At 41.9% G+C, this 19305-nt stretch overlaps 1 protein-coding gene across 5 annotated transcripts in view; it reads left to right on the top strand.

The window, feature by feature from the left end:
• Positions 1-896: 896 nt before the first annotated feature.
• Positions 897-19305, top strand: part of TDRD7 (tudor domain containing 7) — a 77845-nt gene continuing 59436 nt past the window's right edge. For 2 of the 5 annotated variants that reach the window (XM_045467338.1, XM_045467341.1), the window contains exons 1-2: positions 897-1048; positions 16889-17101. In XM_045467338.1, coding sequence (XP_045323294.1) covers positions 16895-17101 — 207 coding nt within the window. In that variant the 5' untranslated portion in view covers positions 897-1048; positions 16889-16894. Of the gene's footprint in view, positions 1049-4049; positions 4121-16888; positions 17110-19305 lie in introns of those variants that run through there. The other 3 variants (XM_045467339.1, XM_045467343.1, XM_045467342.1) reach the window with 3 other exon arrangements.

The raw sequence follows: 19305 nt of genomic DNA on the forward strand, positions 1-19305 counted from the left end.
CCGTTTACAGTATGCCTCAATAGAGCTGTAAAAATATATACTGCTCGAAAAAACAGCAGACCTCAGTAAATGCTTATAGCATAAGTGCAGAGAAGTGTTCAATGTTGGTTTAAGGAATACAAACCGACACGCCCAATAAATGTTGGTAGAATTAATGTGCACAAGAAATAAGTGAATGAATATTAGATGTTCAATAATTTTTATAATGAATGAAGGAATGAAGTCGACAAATATTTATTTAACCCTTATGTGCCAGGCACAATCCTAGGCTCCAGGAATAGGTTAGGGAGCATGACAAAGATTCCTGTGCTCACAGAGCTTAATTCGAGGACATGATAAGTAAAATACATACAGTGCGCTCAAGAGAGAGAAAGCTGAGAAGTGAAAAACTCCGGGAAGCAGACTGACATTTTTTAAAGTAGCACCTTCTTCGAAAAGGTGACGCTTCGGAAAAACCTAAAGGAAATGAGCGGACCAGGTGGACGTCTGGGAGGGTTAAAAGTAACTGTTCCTGTTAACCAAAAGAATGAGCAAGAGTTGACTGAAACGTCTGACTTGGGCGTGAAGCAAGCATGCAAGAGCGTGTTAACTGCTGGGGAGGTCCTGCTGGGTGTGAGGTGCCGGGTCCGGCCGGGCCAGCCCGCGGGTACTTGCGTTGTCCACGGGGAGGCACTCCTGAACCTGCCCCGCAGTCGTCTTCCGCCGTCGGCCGGTGCGTGGGCACGCGCAGAAACCGCTAGGCGGCGTCGGTTTCCCTCCCCACGCGCGGACGCCGGCGTGGGCTGACGCCGGCGTGGGCCGACACGGCCGGAGAGCCCGCGCGTGCGCAGAGCCGAGGCCGGGCTGCCTTCGGGGCGGGGCGGAGCGGGGCGGGGCAGAGCGGGGCGGGGCGGGGCGGGGGCTTGAGGTGAATCCCGAGCCGTGGCTGCGGCTCCGGCCGTGCGGGGAAACCGAAAGTGGGCGGCGGCCGCAGCTGTGGGCCTGGCGGAGACGGCGGCGGGAGCTGGGCCCAGAGGCGCGGGGACGGGCCGTGGGCCCCCGGGACGAGGTGAGCGCAGGGTTTGCCGCTGCGGGCGCGACAGGTGCCGGGCGGCGTCAGACGGGGTTTCGGGCGGGCGCGGCGCACCTGGGTCACTGGAGGGACAGTGGCCCGGACGGGACTGGAACGGGCCCGGGGCCTCTTCCCGGCAGCCGCAGGAGATGCCCCGCAGGGGGGTGAGGGGGGCGGGGAGTTGGAGTTCCAGAGCGTTGTTTTAAATCTCTGATCGGACCCCTCCCCCGGCCGCTTGGTGACGGGCTAGGCGTCCGCCTGGGAGCCTGACAGACCCTCCTGCCGCCGGGCAAGTCAGTGCAGCGGGGGAAATGCAGCAGTAGGGGTGTGGACGAAGGGCGGGAGACGCTGACCAGGAAGTGGTTCCACTGCCGCCCCTCCGGAGCAGGGCATATCAGAGCCGCCGGCTGTTTGAGCTCGGTATTTTACACGGTGAGCGTTAAGCCCCTCAAAGGCACGGGCCTCTCTCGACAGACCAGCCCCTGCAGGCCGCTCAGGTAATGCAGGACACACATACTATACATTGCTCTCAGACCGGGAGCCCCGGGGCCGGCACACAGCTCTAAGCTAAAAGGAAACACGAATCCTGCAGGGTCAGGTGCTCAGCCTCAAGTTAATGGGAGGGGGATTAGGGCCCGCACAACTTTTCTGCTCCGTTCCGTTTGCGGGGTGTAATGCATTTCCAGTTATCACTGAAGCGTACCAGTCCCACATAGTTTCAAAGAGCAAGAAAGGCGTATGCCTATATTAGAAAAAAGTCCTGGCCCCGAAGGATTCTGATGACCGCCTTACAAAACAAAACAAACTACTGATCTAGGTCACCGCCCCGCCCCCCTACGTCCCATGGTGCGGTGGGAAAATTGCAGAACAAGTGTTCTGTCTAGTGGTATAAAACAACTTAGAGACAAGAAGTGAAACTTAGACCCAAATTTCTAACTCATCCTGGGCTGCCTTGATGTGTAGGCGTTGCATACTGCAAACTGTGGGCTTTGCAGACCTGGGTTGGAAATCTGGGCTTCTCCTCTTACTAATTGTGGATGGTGAATAAACTGCTTTCTTTGAGCCTGGTTTTCTGTATTATCAAATGGAAATGTTTAACTTACTCCACAAAGCTTTTGTGAGGTAACTACTGTAAATCCTTTGATTTATTATAATGGTCGAGACACGTTAGTTCTTTTCCTTACACCAAAGTTCCTATATTTTACCTAACTGGATTTCAGTTTCTTGGAGGCATCTTTAAGTTCTCTGGATAATATTCATTGGCACTTGGTGGGGGTTTTTGCATTTCCACTTAGTTGACATTTCAGAGCATCACTTACAGGCAAAGCACTGTGTTCTGTGCAGGGAATTGCTCCTGGGGCCAGCTGGATTAGAATTCACATCTCCTGTGCCTCGGCCCAGGGCCCTTTGATGGCACACAGATTTCCTCTTTGCTAGTTAAGCACAGTGAGACGGTGAGGCAGCAGTTGGCAGTGCCTTCAGATTTCAGTCCCTGTAGATTGGAGATGGAACATAATCCCTGCTAATGCCCTTTAAGTGTATTGGTTGAACACGGCTGAATGAACTACTGTGTTTTGTACCAAGACATTTAAACTCCTTGAAGGACTTCTCTTTAAATTCTCTGTGCAATAGAATCTTGTTGGAGACTTGGTATGAATGTAAAGGAAAATACTTTATAATCCAACTCTTAAGTGCCTATTCTGTGTTTGATCAAGCGCTCTTTTCAAGAACTGAGATTTGACAGAGTGCTTTGCATCTGGGCATTTTCAGGATCAGCGGATGAATACAGGAAGGACAGAAATTCCTTGGTACTTGAGTGAAATCTAATTTCATATTTATGTGAATCGCTTTTTCTTTCTCTGTGCAAAACTTATTTTCTCTGCCCTCTACTCCCATCTTTGTGCTTTTGAAAGCTTCATTCTTTTTATAATTTCCTCAGTGGGCCAAATGTGTGTGTGTGTTTTTACATTTTTTCTTCGAACCAAAAGTAATTGATTTTGTCATTTTTAGCTGAGATGTGTATACATGCCAATGAGAGCTTCTGGTCGGCATGAAATACCTAGTGACTTGCAAACATACTCAATATTTTAGCTGTGCAGCTGTGTCAGGAGGAAGCAAACCTGTGATTTCCTTTAGATCTTTGGATCTCATCTCAGAACTTGAAGGACTCCAGGGAAAGTTGAGAATCACAGATCTTGTCCATCTTCCTTATCACCCATCCATATGAAAAAAAGAGACCTGAAGTGACTCACTCAAAGGATCATAGCTAATTAGTAGCAGACTGGGCTTAAGACCCCAAATCCTAATTAGGTCACTTTATTATCTTCAGAGTTTTTTTCACTAATATGTAGATTTATGGAAGGCCCTTACTTATTATTCATAATATGTAGTTAGTAATGCATGTACACTTTAGAGCTTGAAATAATAATAATAATAATAATAATAATAATAGTAAAAACCCTGTTCCCTAAAGATACCCTGTGGGGGTAGATCACCACCTGAAGGCATTAATTACTATCTTCCCTTTTGAAAGAGTTGGTAAAGGAGTAAGTAATTCAGGTGGTAACAAGTAGACTATACTGTAATTGGAAAGAAAAGAGAACATGTTAACATGTTGCAAGATGAGAAATCATCCGGGAAGGGTCTTAGACCAAAGCCTTCCCTCTCTTAGCCTCAATTTATTATAAGATGAGGGGTTTGGGATAAACTAGATGATGTCTAAAATTTTTTCAGCACGGACGTTCTGAACTTTTAGGCCTTGGCATGTTAAAATAGTGTCTTCAAGGGGCACCTGGGTGGTTGAGTCGGTTGAGCATCTGACTCTTGATTTTGGCTCAGGTCATGATCTCACAGTTCGTAACATTGAGCCCTGCGTTGGACTCTGCACTGACAGCATGGAGCCTGCTTGGGATTCTCCCTTTCTGTCTGTCTGTCTGTCTTTCTCTCTCTCAAAAACAAACAAATGAACTTTTTTTTTTTTTTTAATATTGTCTTCAAGTAGAAGGACAGCCAGTTACCAGAAGTATATGCCCTGAGGAGATACTAAAAATTGAGTGGCTGCCCAAGAAGGTAAGAGAGATTACTTGGTGATTTCAGTTTACCCTAATAATTCTTCTGATATATTTTGGGGTTTAGTGCCACTTTGCAGCTCAAATTTATGACATGAAAAATGCATTGAGGAAGATGAGCCAAACAGTACAGTTGAAAATAGTTAAGAAAAGAGAAACTTAAAGACGAGAAAGCACAGGTGAGAGCCAGAGCAGCTGGGTGTAGGGAGGGAGGAAAGTCAGGCAATGGGAAAGCGATAACATGCAAATGATTGAGTCACAGAGGGTTGGTGGTAAAGGCTGTATCTAGAGGACACAGAAGCCACCTTCTTCTGAGTAAGACTTTCTCAGGATGATTACCAGGTGTATTAAAGAGAAAAGCTGTGAGTTTCCAAAATACAGTTTTGAGTGTGAGAATTATTTCAGGCTATTTAAATTACTTAAATCTCTCTCTTTTTTTCTTTTTAAAGGAAGATAATTTTTTTAAACGTTTATTTATTTTGAGAGAGAGCGAGAGAGATTAGGGGAGGGGCAGAGAGAGGGAGAATCCGAAGCAGGCTCCATGCTGTCAGCACAGAGCCCTATGTGGGGCTCAATCCCATAAACTGGGAGATCATGACCAGGTGCCTCTAAATATCTCTTTGTTAAAGTTGGTCATTACTTTCCCCTGTTCCTTACCCCACTTCTTGTACATTATTAACACTTTGGGGTAGTGTGATTTATTGTGTAGGGAAAAGAAAAAGGACAGAATGAAAGGATAAAATGAGATGTCAATCGCCACCACTGAATATTTGCAGCAGTGAGAGATGCTTTCGGATTTGGGTGCACACCCTTAAATCAGAACGTGGCAGATCCCTGTTTCGTGCCAGATGATCAGTTAAGGGCTGATCACGAAGTCAGTATTCCATAAGTCCAATTTACTTGCAGAAGCCAACTCTACATTTGGAGTAGCTGTCTAAAAGGAAGCCCTAGTTGTGGGAACCAGAAGCCCTGGGTTCTTGTTGTGGTTCTGGCCATAAAGGTATATGAAACCTGGAATAATTGTCCTGGGCCTCAGTTTCCTCATTTTTTTTTTTTAATTTTTTTTTTCAACGTTTATTTATTTTTGGGACAGAGAGAGACAGAGCATGAATGGGGGAGGGGCAGAGAGAGAGGGAGACACAGAATCGGAAACAGGCTCCAGGCTCCGAGCCATCAGCCCAGAGCCCGACGCGGGGCTCAAACTCACGGAGCGCGAGATCGTGACCTGGCTGAAGTCGGACGCTTAACCGACTGCGCCACCCAGGCGCCCCAGTTTCCTCATTTTTAAACGGAAGGGTTTAGAGGAGATGGTCTGAAGGTGCTCACCAGCATTCCATGCTTCTCTCGGCTCGCCACTGTGAAGTCGGGCCTCCATCCTATGCTGCTTTCCTAAGTCAGGCGGGATGCGGGGACATTGTGGGATTGTAGTCTAGCAGGGAATCTCTGCTCTGTGAGCCTTTGCCAAAGTAGTAAGTGACTTTTTGCCTACTAGTTAAGTGAGGAATCTTGGAGGAGATCCAGTGGCTTTCTTTGCAAGCTTTCCAGTTCATAAGTATGTTAATGAGGCAAATAAGAAAATCTTTGGAAAATTCCGATGTTTCAAATTTAATGTGGTTCTAAAAATTTCTCCAATATGCCAATGCTCATTTTACTTTTGGCCATTTAATGCATATATTCATAGGTAGTCTTCCATCCGCACCGTGCTTCCAGGAAATGCAGGTAACTTTTGAATGCCAAGTACCATGGTAAGTACAGGTGACCACTTTTGATGCTTGTCATTTGGAAGAGAAGCGAGGAAAGTGCAATTTGTTGTGACACATTGTGGCCATTTTCTTAAAAAAAAAATTTTTTTTTAATGTTTATTTTTGAGACAGAGAGAGACAGAGCATGAGTGGGGGAGGGGCAGAGAGAGAGGGAGACACAGAATGCGAAGCAGACTCCGGGCTCTGAGCTCTCAGCACAGAGCCCGACACAGGGCTCGGGCCCACAAACCGCGAGATCATGGCCTGAGCCAAAGTCGGACGCTTAACCAACTGAGCCACCCAGACACCCCACATTGTGGCCATTTTCTTCCCCCTGAGGTCTTTGCTAGCTGATCTTGGTCAGTTTTTGAAATTAAAAGTACTCTGATTAAATAATTCCCCAGACATAACTCCACTTTACTCTGGTGTTTATGATTCTTATTCAGCTCAGGCAGACCCTGTATCGTCTAAGGAAACCCTTAAGAATTTTAACTTGAGAAGCTGTGGTCTAAAACAGAGATAACCAACCTTATTTCTCCCAACCTAGCCTAACTTAGTCACCAGGGCTTGTATAACATTCTCAAAATAAAAGTAATTTGAGTTTTTTTAAACTAGAAATTATATCTCTCACAACGCTTTCAGAGAGTAAAAATAAAAGGGGAAAGAGAGTTGGAAGATCAAAATGGCAGTTTTAAAAATTTAGGGAGCCACTTTAGGAAACTTGCAAACTTAATCTTTTGGGGGGAGGATACCTAAAAAATCCTGTCATTGAGGCACAGTTGAAATTCCCATCAACTTCCTTTTGTGCTTCTAATGGATGACATCCAAGGTAATAAACTTAATTTTTATAGAGGAAAGTATTCTTGTGTGCTTTTTACAAAAAGTTCTTAAGTGTAATTTGCCATCTATAGAAAATCTTGAAAAATTCCATGATAATCATGGAATTAAATTTTAGAGCATTTTAGGGGCACCTGGGTGGCTCAGTTAAGCATCCAACTCTCGCTTTCAGCTCAGGTCGTGATCTCATGGTTTTGTGAGCCCACACTGGGCTCTGTGCTGGCAGCATGGAGCCTGCTTGGGATCCTCTGTCTCTCTCTCTCTGCCTCTCCCCCACACACACTGTCTTGCTCTCTCTCAAAACTAAATACATTTTTAAAAATTCAGAGCATTTTAAAGCAATACAGATTAGAAAATAATGATTTCTTTAAAGATTTTTTTAGAGAGAGCATGCAAGCAGGGGAGAGGGGAAGAGGGAGCGACAAAGACTCTCAAGGAGGCTCCACGCTCAGCCTGGAGCCGGACAGGGGATTCATCTCTGGGCTCCATCCTATGACCTTGGGATCATGACCTGAGCCAAAATCAAGAGTCAGAAGCTCAAGAGACTGAGCCACTCAGGCATGCCTTTAAAGCTTTAGTTGTAACTTTCCTTTTGTTCATTGCCTAAAGTAGTATTGCTAATGTAGGAGTTGCAAATCCAACTGGAAGAAATTGACAAGCATGAGAATATGACCTACATCTGAACAAGATGAATAGTCACATTTTCCCTCCCAGGCTTTACTGTGCTTAACTGCCTCTCACCAGCTTTGAGATGTTCAGTCTCAGCCCAGGGACTACTTCTCCCTCCAAAAAGTCTTTTTTGCAAATAGAGAATCATAGTGTTCCATGAAAATAGCATATGTAAAGATAAAAAAAAGGCGGGGTGGGGAGTGGAAGGGAAGGATAAAGATACTTAATTTGGATTGCAGCCATGTGGTCAAGCCTTGCTTCCCAGTCCTGCCAAGTATAAGGTCTTTTTTTTTTTTTTTTTTGTAATGTTTTAAAAAACTTTGTGGAACTTTGCCTACTTAGTAGTTAGGCTTCTACCATTGGCTGATAAAGCATGTAACTACTAAGTGCTGCTGTGAATTCAGTATTGATTTGTGTTTGTGAATCCCAACAGTATATGCGCACTGTTTGGGAAACAGGAATACACGTAAGCGTGAGACACTTGCCAGTATTCAAGCAGTGCCTCCTGCTCATAGGGATGTGTGGACTTCTTACCATAACACTGTGTCCCTGACCTGGCCTTGCTCACTGAGAATGCTGGCTCAGAGTGGAAAGGCCCCGAGGTAATCTACCTGATGGTTCTCAACCACAGCCTGGTGATGCAGTTGGCTCTCTCAGCCAGTTCATAACAATCATGAAAATTTGCAAGTCATTTGTTAATAAAGTAAATTAAAGATGAGTCCTTTAATAGCCTCACGTGCATTATGCTATATTTTAGTGAGTAGGAGAGAAAAGGAGTATTAGGTGGATGGAGCACGTGGCATTCGTTCACTCAGTATTTATTGAGTTCTTGTGGGCGAGGCACTAGAGATTCAATAGTGAACAAAACCTTACACATCCTGGCTTTCATGGAGTTTATAGTCATGTTGGGGAAGCAGGTGGTAAGATTAAGTAAAGAATCTTGGGTGGTGATAAGTGCTAAGGAGTGAAATACGGTAGGGAACGGGTGTAGGGAATATTGGGCAGCTGGCATAACAGTTCTGATTTGGACTAGGGTGTCCAGGGAAGACCTTGCTGAGAAGGTGACCTTTGAGCAAATACCTGAAGGAGCTGAGGCAGTGAGCTGTGTAGCCCCCTGGGACAGGACTTCCCAGACAGAGGGAATGGCAAGTGCCAAAGTCCTGATGTGAGGCTGTCCCAGGCATGTTTGAGGGACAGCAAGGAGGACAGGCTGGGTGGAGTGGAGGGAGTGAAACATAAGCGAAGGAGGAACTGAGGTCAGAGAAGTGGGGTGAGTGCAGATTGTATAGGGCCCTGGTGGTCCCTATGTGAAGAATCGATTCTAGGAGGTTAAGTGGAAGCAGAGACCAGCTAGGAGGCAATTGCCCCAACCCAGGCAAGAGATGTTGTTGGCATGGGCTAAGGAGGGTCACCATGGAGTTGGTGAGGAGTGGGGGAATTATGGATGTCAGCCTGTCTGACACCATGTGGTGACGGTGATAAGAGTTGAGAGCCACTAATACTGAACTCTTTTGTTTTACAGCTAAGGAAACTGGGGCCTGGGAGAAAGGATTTGTCCCAGGAAAATAAACGCTTTCTGTGTGGTGATAGTGAATGTGGAGACGCCAGCAAGGGGAGGCATGGGCACAGCCTTCCACAATCCCTTGCCTCTCCCCACAAATCAAATCAAAATCAGTATATCAACTACTAATTACCAGCGCCCCCAAACTGTTAATGTCTGGGAGGTCTTTGCAGGCAGCTCTTTCAGAGTAGATCTTAGGAAGGTAGAGGGGACATCTGAGGGGAAGTAGTCTGAAGTGGTTCTCCCAAGGGTGGAAGGAGTAGAAGGCTTTCATATAGGGCAGCCTGTAGAACCAGTCTCTGATTAGCTTCTAAGATGGGATTAGACTTGGCCTTTCAAACCATCCTATTGGGCTTCTATTATGTTTTAGTCATTGGATGTCCATTAGTGAGTAGAATGTCTTTGTCAGAAATTTTTTTTACCCCATAAGTTAGTGTGATTGCTGCTCACTCCCTAATGTAGCTGGGGAAAAGTAGTCCACACTGGGGAGGTAGTAATGGAATAGATGCTCTTTCCAGAAAGAAGGGAAAGGAGGAGGCAGTAGAAACTCCTTCTCAAGGTGAAGGGCAAGTCCTCCCTACTGAAACCCTGGACAGGGGAATTTATAGTGGTTCTGACTGGGGAAGAGCCTGATGTACTAAACAGTCTAGTCTAAGCCGATCCAGGTACACTGCTAACACCCAAGCAGGTGTGTTCCTACTTGTGTGCCGACCACCTGGCATTTTATCTACACATTATATGTGTATAATTCATCGTCAAGGCCCGCCTGGAAATGCTGGTATACATAGATGCAAAGTCTAGCTTTACTCAGAAGAGCTCTAAATGAAGAGGTGGGAGGGACAGAGTTTTGAAGGAAAGAAGGTGGGCAAGGTGGAGGTAAAAATGTTGGGGAGGCTTGGCTCTGGGACATGAGTAGGTGATCCTTCAGGTTTTCCTCTTGCAAATGAAAACTTGGCCAGTTGGTTTTTCCGACATGAGGAAATAACCGTGTAGTTAAAGTTCATTGATCTTTGTTGAGTCAGGAACCATTACAAATCAAAGTATTTCTCTTGTAATCAGGAGTTTACTATTTAAGAGCCTGAATTCATACTTTCTTTTTTTTTTTTTTCTTTTTTTTTTTTTCAACGTTTATTTATTTTTGGGACAGAGAGAGACAGAGCATGAACAGGGGAGGGGCAGAGAGAGAGGGAGACACAGAATCGGAAACAGGCTCCAGGCTCTGAGCCATCAGCCCAGAGCCCGACGCGGGGCTCGAACTCACGGACCGCGAGATCGTGACCTGGCTGAAGTCGGACGCTTAACCGACTGCGCCACCCAGGCGCCCCCTGAATTCATACTTTAGATTCAACTTCCGGCAGCCTTGAGATAGAGGTCCCAAAGCCATCCTCTCTTACCTGCTCCCCAGCATACTCAAAGTGTGTTTGGACATCAGGGGCAATGGAGGTGCTCAGACCCTATAGCTGTCATATTTTGCTGCTTACTCTTTAGAGTGCCTGTCTGTCTCACTGACTTAGAATCTGTAGCATCCCTGTGAGTGGCTTCCATATGTGTTACAGTATCTTGGTTATTTCCCCTAGGCTTTGGTTTTCTCATCTACAGGATGAGATTACTTTCTTCCCAGAATTAGTATGTATATTAAATTTTTAGAAAATCCAAATCTCAGAATTTGTATAAGAGAAAAAAAATATGTATGTCTACCCGAAGACTTCTGTTCAAAGCAGCCTTATTTATATCCCCCAATTGGAAGCAACCCAAGTGTCTGTCAACATTTGAATGGATAAATGGATTGTGGCACATCCGCACAGTGAAATTAGTCCTTATCGTAGCATAAGTAGTATTTGCTGAGAAATGGGGTAACACGGGTGAAGCCCAAGAATGCGAGGCAAAAGTGATCTATAGTGACAGAAAGCAGATCAGTGGTTGCCAGGAGACAGGACAGTGTGTATGAGAGGGTGAGAGTTGACTGCAAAGTGGCACAACTTGAAAGAGCTTTTTTTTTCCTCAGAATTATTGAGATATACTTTACATGTAACAACTGTCACCCTTTTTTGTTTACAGTACTCTAAATTTTGACAAACTAATATAGTTTGTCAATCAAGACATAGAGTATTCCCATCACCCCCAAAATTGCCTTGTGCCCTCTTATAGTCAATCCCCTTCCTATACTCCCAGCCCTTGACAACCACTGATTTAATTTCTGTGCCTATAGTTTTGCCTTTTCCAGAATGTTACGTAAATAGAATCATACAGTATATAGCCTTTTGTGTCTGGCTTCTTCCACTTGGCATGATGGAAAGAGTCATCCATACAGTTTTAGGTATCAATAATTTGTTCCTTTTCATTGCTGAGTACTACTTCATTGCATGGATGTGCCACATTGTTTATCCATTCCCCTGTTGATAGACATTTGGATTGTTTCCAATTTGGAGGTACTTATGAATAAAGCTACCATAAACATTTAAGTACAGGTTTTTGTGTGGACATAGTCATGATTTCTCTTGGGTAATTACCTATGTGTAAGTTTTTTGGGTTGAATATTAAGCATATGCTTTTGACCTCATAAGAAACTGCCAAGATGTTTTTCAAAGTACTGTTTTGCAAGGCCACCAGGCATGTATGAGAATTCCAGTTGCTCTGTATTCTCATTAGCACTTCATATTAGTGGTTTTTTAAAAATTTATTCTTACAGATGTGTCGTGATGCCTCATTGTGGATTTAATTTTGCATTTCCCTGATGAATAATGCCATTGAGCATCTTTTCATGTGTTTTTTGGCCATCTACATCTCTACTTTAGTATGTATTCAAATCTTTTGCACATTTTTAATCAGGCTCTTTGTTTTCTTATTTTTTTTAAGTTAGTCACTTATTTTTGAGAGAGAGAGAGAGAGCACGCATGCACACATGTGCATAAGTGGCAGAGGAGCAGAGGGAGAGAGAGAATCCCAAGCAGGCCCCATGCTCAGTGCTGAGTCCAGTGTGGGGCTCGAGCCCATGGCCAGGAGATCACAACATATGCTCATATTAAGAGTCAAATGTTTAACCGACTAAGTCACCCAGGTGCCCCTCTTTGTTTTCTTATTGAGTTTTGAGTGTTGTTTATATATACTGGTTATCAGTCCTTTACCAGCTGTGTTATGAAAGTATCTTCTTTCAGTCTGTGGCTTGTCTTTTCATTTTCTCAACAGCCTTTAAAGGAGAAGAAATTTAAAATTTTGATGAGATCCAATCTGTCAGTTTTTTCTGCTGTGGTTCTAAAAAATCTTTGCCCAACTCATGGTCACAAAGATTTACTCCTTTGTTTTTTCTAGACATTTTACAGTATTAGCTTTTTCAAGTAGGACCTAAATGATCTGTTTTGAGTTAATTTTTGAATATGGTATGAGGTTCATGTTTTGCATATGGATGAGTGGTGGTCCAGCACTATTTGTTGAACTTTGTTCATTGAATTCTTTTGTTAACTTTGTCGAAAATCAGTTGACTATGTGCGTGTGGGTCTTTTTCCAGATTATGTATTGTGTTCTTTTAATGTGACTGCTTTTTTGACAATACCCACATTACTTTGATTAATATACTTTTATAGTCTTGAAATCAGTCTTTTTGCACTGGCTAGGATCTCCAGTGTGATAAATGAATAGGGATGAAGAGAGTGAACATTCTTGCCCTGTTCCAATCTTAGGGAGAAAGCATTCATTTTTTCCATTACATATGATGTTAGCTGTGGGTTTTGCACAGATATTCTTTATCAGGTTAAGGAGGTCTCCTTCTATTATTTTCTGAGAGTTTTTATCATAAATATTTTGAACTTTGTCAAATGTCTTTTCTTTACCTATTGATACCATGGGGATTTTCTCCTGTAGTCTCTTGATTGTAGTCCATTACATTGGTTGATCTTTGAATGTTGAACCAGTCTTGCATTCCTAGAGTAAACTATAGTTGATCATGGTGTGTTATCCTTCTTACATATTGTTGGATTTGATTTGTTAATATTTTGCTGGAAATTTTTGCAGTTATGTTAATGAGGGATATTGGTCTGTGCTTTTCTTGTAATGTCTTTGTCTGGTTTTGATGTCAGCATAATGCTGGCCTCGAAAAATAGATTTAGAAGTATTCCCTTCCCTATGTTTTTTGGAAGAGTTTGTGTAGAAGTGTTATTATTTTTTCTTAAAGTTTTTGGTAGAATTGGCAATAACGCCATATGGGTTTGAGTTTTCCTTGTGTGAAGGTTTTTAACTACAAATTCAACTTCTCTAGTAGATACAGAGATATTAAGGTTATCTGTTTTTTCTTGAGTAAGCTTTGGAATTTGTGTCTTTCAGTGAATTTACTCCATTTCTTCCAATTGACCAAATTTATTGGCATAAATTCATAATATTCTCTTTTTAATATCTATAGGATCTATATTGATGGCCCCTTCTTTAATCCCATTATTAATAATTCCTGTGTTCTCCTTTTTTTTTTCCTTGATTAATCTACCTGGAAGTTTGTCAATTTTATTGATGTTTTCAAAACACTAGTTTTGGTTTCATGATTTTTTTCTTTACCTTTTCTATTTCATTACTAATCTTTCATCATTTCAATATTGATTTTGGTCTCATTTTTTATTCCTTCCTTTCTTCTACTTTTGGTATAATGTGCTCTCTTTTCTCAAGGTAGTAGGTTAGACCACTGAATTGGGACCTTTCTTCTTTTCCAACATAAGCATATAATGCTGCAAATTTCTCTCTAGATATTGTTTTAACTGCACCCAGTAAACTTTTGTACACTGTATTTTCATTTATTTAAAAATATTTTCTGATGTTTTTGTTCTGAAGGAGGCTTCCTTTCTGACCTTTGTTTTAGAGGTATGTCATTAAATTTGCAAATACATGGGAATTGTCCACGTATCTTTCTGTTACTGATACCTAATTTAATTTTTTCTAGTCACAGGATACTCTTTGTATAATTTCAATTATTCTAATATTCTAAATTGGTCAAGGATTGTATTAAGTCCAAGAATATATTCTGTTTTGGTGAATGTCCCACGTGCTTTTGAAAAGAATATATATTCCACTACTGTTGGGGTAGAATATTTTATGGATATCACTTAGGTCAGTGTGGTTGATATTGTTATTAAGCTCTTCTATATCCTTACTGATTTTTTTTTTGCTTACTGGTTCTACCAATTAGTGAGAAAGGAGTTTTGAATTTTCCAAATAATCATGAATATATTTATTCTTTCAGCTCTATTGGTTTCTGCTTCATGTGTTTTGAAGCACTGATGTTTGGTGCAGTCACATTTAGGATTGTTATATCTCCCCAATGAATTAACTCCTTAATTATGTAATGTCCCTCTTAATCCCAGGTGATATTCCTTGTTCTAGTATTAATTAATCATGTATTTGGATGTCATATCTTTTTCTTTTTACTTTGAATCTATGTGTCTGTATTTAAAATAAATTTCTTGTACATAGTATATAGGTAAGTCTTTTATATCCACTCTACTGATCCTAAATTTTTATTGAGATATTTTCATCATTTACATTTAATGTAATTATTGTTGTGGTTGACTTTAAATCTACCATTTTGCTAGATGTTATCTCTTTTCTGTCCCCCCCACCCTTTTTTTGCCCAATTTTTTTTTTTTACTCCTAATTGCTTTTTTTTTTTAATTCCAGTATAGTTAACATGCAGTGTTAGTTTCAGTTGTACATCTAATTGCTTTTTGATTGAATTTTTTATCCTGTTTTATATTTACTAATGGCTTATTATTTATATCTCTTTAAAACATTTGTGGTGGTTGCCATAAGGTTTATGATACATGTCTTTATCACATTCCTCTTTCAAATAATATTATACTACACATTGTGTATATATACATAGTATTAATTCAATCTTGGTGCTGGTGGTGACAGTTCTAAAAGAGTTGATGTTTAATGGAGGGAAGTACATAATGAGTACTTAGGATATTTGCCATTTAACCTCACTGTCATTTGAGTATCATATTTATTATTAAGAGCACTCACAAATGAGCTGATATCTTCCCTCCTTTTTAAAATGGACAGATGAGGAAATTGCTAGAATTGTATGCTATTCCTCCTTTTTGTTTTTTTTTTTTAATTTATCTATTTATTTTGAGAGAGAGAGAGAGCGAGAGCGAGTGAGCATGTGCACAGGGGAGGGGCAGAGAAGGAGGGAGAAAGTGAGTCCCAAGCAGGCTCCTCACTGTCGGCACAGAGACCAATGTGGGGCTCAATCCGACAGACCATGAGATCGTGACCTGAGCCATAATCAAGAGTCAGACACTTAACTGACTGAGCCACCCAGGTGCCCTTCTCCTTTTGTTTTCTAAACCAGAGAAAGAATGAGACTGTCTAGAATTCTGTGCTGTCCAATTTAGTGTCCACTAGCCACATTTAATTCCAATTAAGTTTAAAATTCAGGTCCTCAGTCATGCTGGCCACATTTCAAGTGCTCAGTCACCACGTGTATTGAACAGTGCAGGTGTAAAACATTTCCATCAGCACAAAATTATGTTGGATAGCACTGTTGAAGGAGGAATTAACAAGTTGTCCATAGCTTACCTTTCTAAGTCTGCTTTTCCTGGTTTCTTGAATGCCATTCTCTGAATGTATCACCATTCTATTTACTGTCAGTCCAGAGGAAATATGAGTGGTTAATCCTAAAAAATGCCAATTACTGACTATTGAAGATCCTTAGCCAGGGCCCCCACAGGTTTCCAAGGTACCAAAATTCATTTTTCTCTCACTTGACTGCTGGGTATGACTCTTTTGAATATACTATTCTTCTTGGTTCTTTCCTCTTTTTGTTTATATGACACCAGTTCTGCCTTTTCTACTTCTATCTCTGGTCACTCTTTCATAGGTTCTTCTTTGTCTTGCCTATCCCTTAATGACAGCCTTCCACAGAGGTCCATCCTTAACTTTATTTTTGACTCCCTGGGCACCAAATACCATATATATGCTAAAGGTCAACAAATCCCCAGTTCAGACCTCTAACCTGAGTTCCTCATGAATATATCCGTGTGGCTTCCCTGTATGCATCCCAGCCTCCATATGTCCCAGATGAATTCACTCTTTTCTTCTCTCGCAAACTTGCCTCTACCCCATCTCAATGTGGGTCATTACTGTCTGCTGTGTTTCTGAGCCAGAAACTTGGAAACTCCCTCATAATCCAAACCAGTTAATCAATTTCTGTTGATTCTACCTCCTAATTACTTCTCAAATTGATTTTTTGTTTATTCCCAACTTCCTGTTTTTAAGTCCTCCATATTTTCAAGTGTTCTTACAAACTCATTAGTCTTTCTCCTTCCCATTTGTCTTCTCCACTACTGAATAGTTATCTTTCTAAAATGCAAAGCTGATCACTTTATTCCCCTATTTAAAATTCTTCTAAGGCCCCACATTATGTTTGGCAAAAATGCACACATGTAAACATAATATAGGGGTCTCTTCTGAGTCTTCCTCTTCCCACCTCTTCCCACCTCTTTTATCCTCATCTTTCAGTCCTCAACTTACAATCTTAGAGTCTTCATTCAATCATGTCCAGCCACTTAACTGCCTGGAACTCCTCAGAATCAACCATCTATTTCTCTCTGACCTCTGTGCCCTTTGAACTTTCTATTCCCTTTACTTGAGGCTGATACCTCTCCCCATCCTCACCCCACCACACACCCTTTTCCTCCTTGCCTGGCTGATTCCTTCCTGTCCTTCAGGATTCCATTCAGACCTCCCCTCTGGGAATGTTTCCCTGATACCTTCCCTCCCCAGATTAGTCTTTGTGCATCTTGGACTTGCCCTGTATTCTCATAGTATTCTGTGCTTTTCTCCATCATAGTAATCTCCCTATATTGTAACAGCATTGAAAGTATTCAGTAACAATTGATGGGATAACCTAACAACTTCGAATGAGTTCACAGACTAATAAATCATATTATAGAAACCTTCTATTGTGTTCTTACAGGTGAAGATGCTGGAAGCAGATCTGGTTTCAAAAATGCTACGAGCTGTTCTGCAGTCTCATAAGAACGGAATAGTATTACCCCGCCTCCAAGGAGAGTACAGATCCTTGACTGGAGACTGGATTCCCTTTAAGCAGTTAGGTTACCCAACACTAGAAGCCTATCTGAGAAGTGTGCCAGCAGTTGTGAGGATAGAGACTAGTAGATCTGGAGAGGTAAGAAGGTAATTGTGCATGTCAAGAGTCAAACCAATTCTTTTTTTTTTTTTCTAATGTTTATTTTTGAGGCAGAGACAGACCATGAGTGGGGGTGGGGCAGAGGGAAAGGGAGACATAGAATCCGAAGTAGGCTCCAGGTTCTGAGCTGTCAGCACAGAGCCCGACGTGGGGCTCAAACTCGTCAACTGCGAGATCATGACCTGAGCCGAAGTAGGACGCTCAACCGACTGAGCCACTCAGGTGCCCCAAGAGTCAGACCAATTCTTAATTGCCTGCCTGGCACTTCTAATCTCCTAACTAGGACAGAAGTCAAAGTCAAAAGTACTAGCTAAGTGGTTTGAGATTGTTAGTGATAGAAAGCATCCAAGACACAGCCTAAATTCTGATGTCTTTTGTTTTATCCCTCAGATTCTTTTTGATGTAAAACTTAGACTCTAGTCACTATAGATGAAAAAATTTAAAGTTTACCCAGTCATTAGCATTCAAGCAAAATAAGTGTACTGGAGACCTAAATGCCAGGTGTCAGCACCCATGCATTATATACCTGCTACAACTGTTTTTGCTCAGGTCACGAATGACCTCCTGATTATCAGAGCTAATAGATACTCTTAAATTCTCATTGTTTGACCTCATTCCTATCTGTTCCTACTATCTGGACCCTAGTTGAGTCTCTAGTGGATCATTCAGCACTTTGATTTTTTTTTAAATATTTTTTAAGTTTATTATCTATTTATTTATTATGAGAGAGAGAGAGAGAGAGAGAGAGTATGAGCAGGGGAGGGGAAGAGAAAGAGGGAGAGAGGGAATCCCAAGCAGACTCCACACTGTCAGTGCAGAGCCTGATGTGGGGCTTGAACTCACAAACTGTGAGAGCATGACCTGAGCTGATATCAAGAGTCAGATGCTTAACTGACTGAGCCACTGAGCGCCCCAACACTTTGATTATTACAGGGTCTTCCCTACCATTCTCCTTGTCCTCCTTAATCCCTTCTTTCTCTAGGCTGTTCTACCCTTCACACCAATATGATAAGACTATTTAAATCTTTTAGTTTCTCTGGAAGAATATTTTATATAGAGCATGGCAATTTGGTGGTAGCAATGAAATGTTTTTTTGCACATACCCTGTGACCCAGCAGTTTCACCCCCTGGTATCTCCCCAATATATGGTATGAAAGATATGAACAAACCATTGTCCAAAAGACAAAAAGCACCCACCTTACCAAACAGCATATTCTTCTGGGTTCATTTCTACATAGGTAAATAGATATAACAGATCTGGGGTATTTCTTACCCAAACTTGTAATAGTTGTTCTGTTTGGGGGCATGGGGAAGGCAGTGGGTGGAGGAGGGAACAGGGGAGAAGGATTAGGAGAGTGCTCAAAGGGAAGGTTCACCTGTGTGTAATCATTTTTATAAGGATCATGTCTAAATTAATTAAATACTATATTAATAATAAAACTTGCTTCAATATCCCTGATTCTTCTAGACAGATTTAAGACCCCTTTCTGTCTACTTGACACTTTGTAATACATCCAATATAGCATTTAACATAATGCTTTCTATTTAGTCTCTTTGTGTCTCTCTTTTTCATAAGTTTCTTGAGGATGAATGATTGTTTTTTAACTCCAGATAGTTCTTAATAAATATGTGTTTGACTATATGAATGATCAAATGTCTCATGAATTAATAATGCCTCATATGGTTACTGTGCTGTAATTTACTCAACCCTGTTCTCCTATTATGGACATTTTGACTGTTTCCAGGTTTTGATAGTTAAAATAACCCCTCTTGCACATATTTGGGTATGTAAAGTTTTTTTTCAGTTATATTCGTGTAATATATTTTCAGGAATAGAAATACCGGGCCAAAGAATAGGAGCATGTCTTGGCTTTTGTAAAGCCTCATTGCTTTCCTGTTCTTGATTTCTACTTAGAACCAGAGCCTTTAATGCTAGAGGTGGCTTTAGAGACCATCTAGTCCCAGTATTCTACACACTGGAAAAAAATCTCCCATATATCACACCAATTTTTTAAAAGATGAAAAGCTGAGCTGCTGTGTTTTAAGCAGGTGCTGCAGGGTCCAGGGCCTCTGCTTGCCCTGCCTTGCCCTCACCGCACTGCCACTGTGAGGCTCCAGAGTTACCTTCATGGAATCTGGTGGCACCAATGAACAGTTTGAAAACCCTAGATCTAAGCCCACTC

The sequence above is a fragment of the Leopardus geoffroyi genome, chromosome D4 (assembly GCF_018350155.1).
Source record: "Leopardus geoffroyi isolate Oge1 chromosome D4, O.geoffroyi_Oge1_pat1.0, whole genome shotgun sequence".
NCBI lineage: Eukaryota > Metazoa > Chordata > Mammalia > Carnivora > Felidae > Leopardus > Leopardus geoffroyi.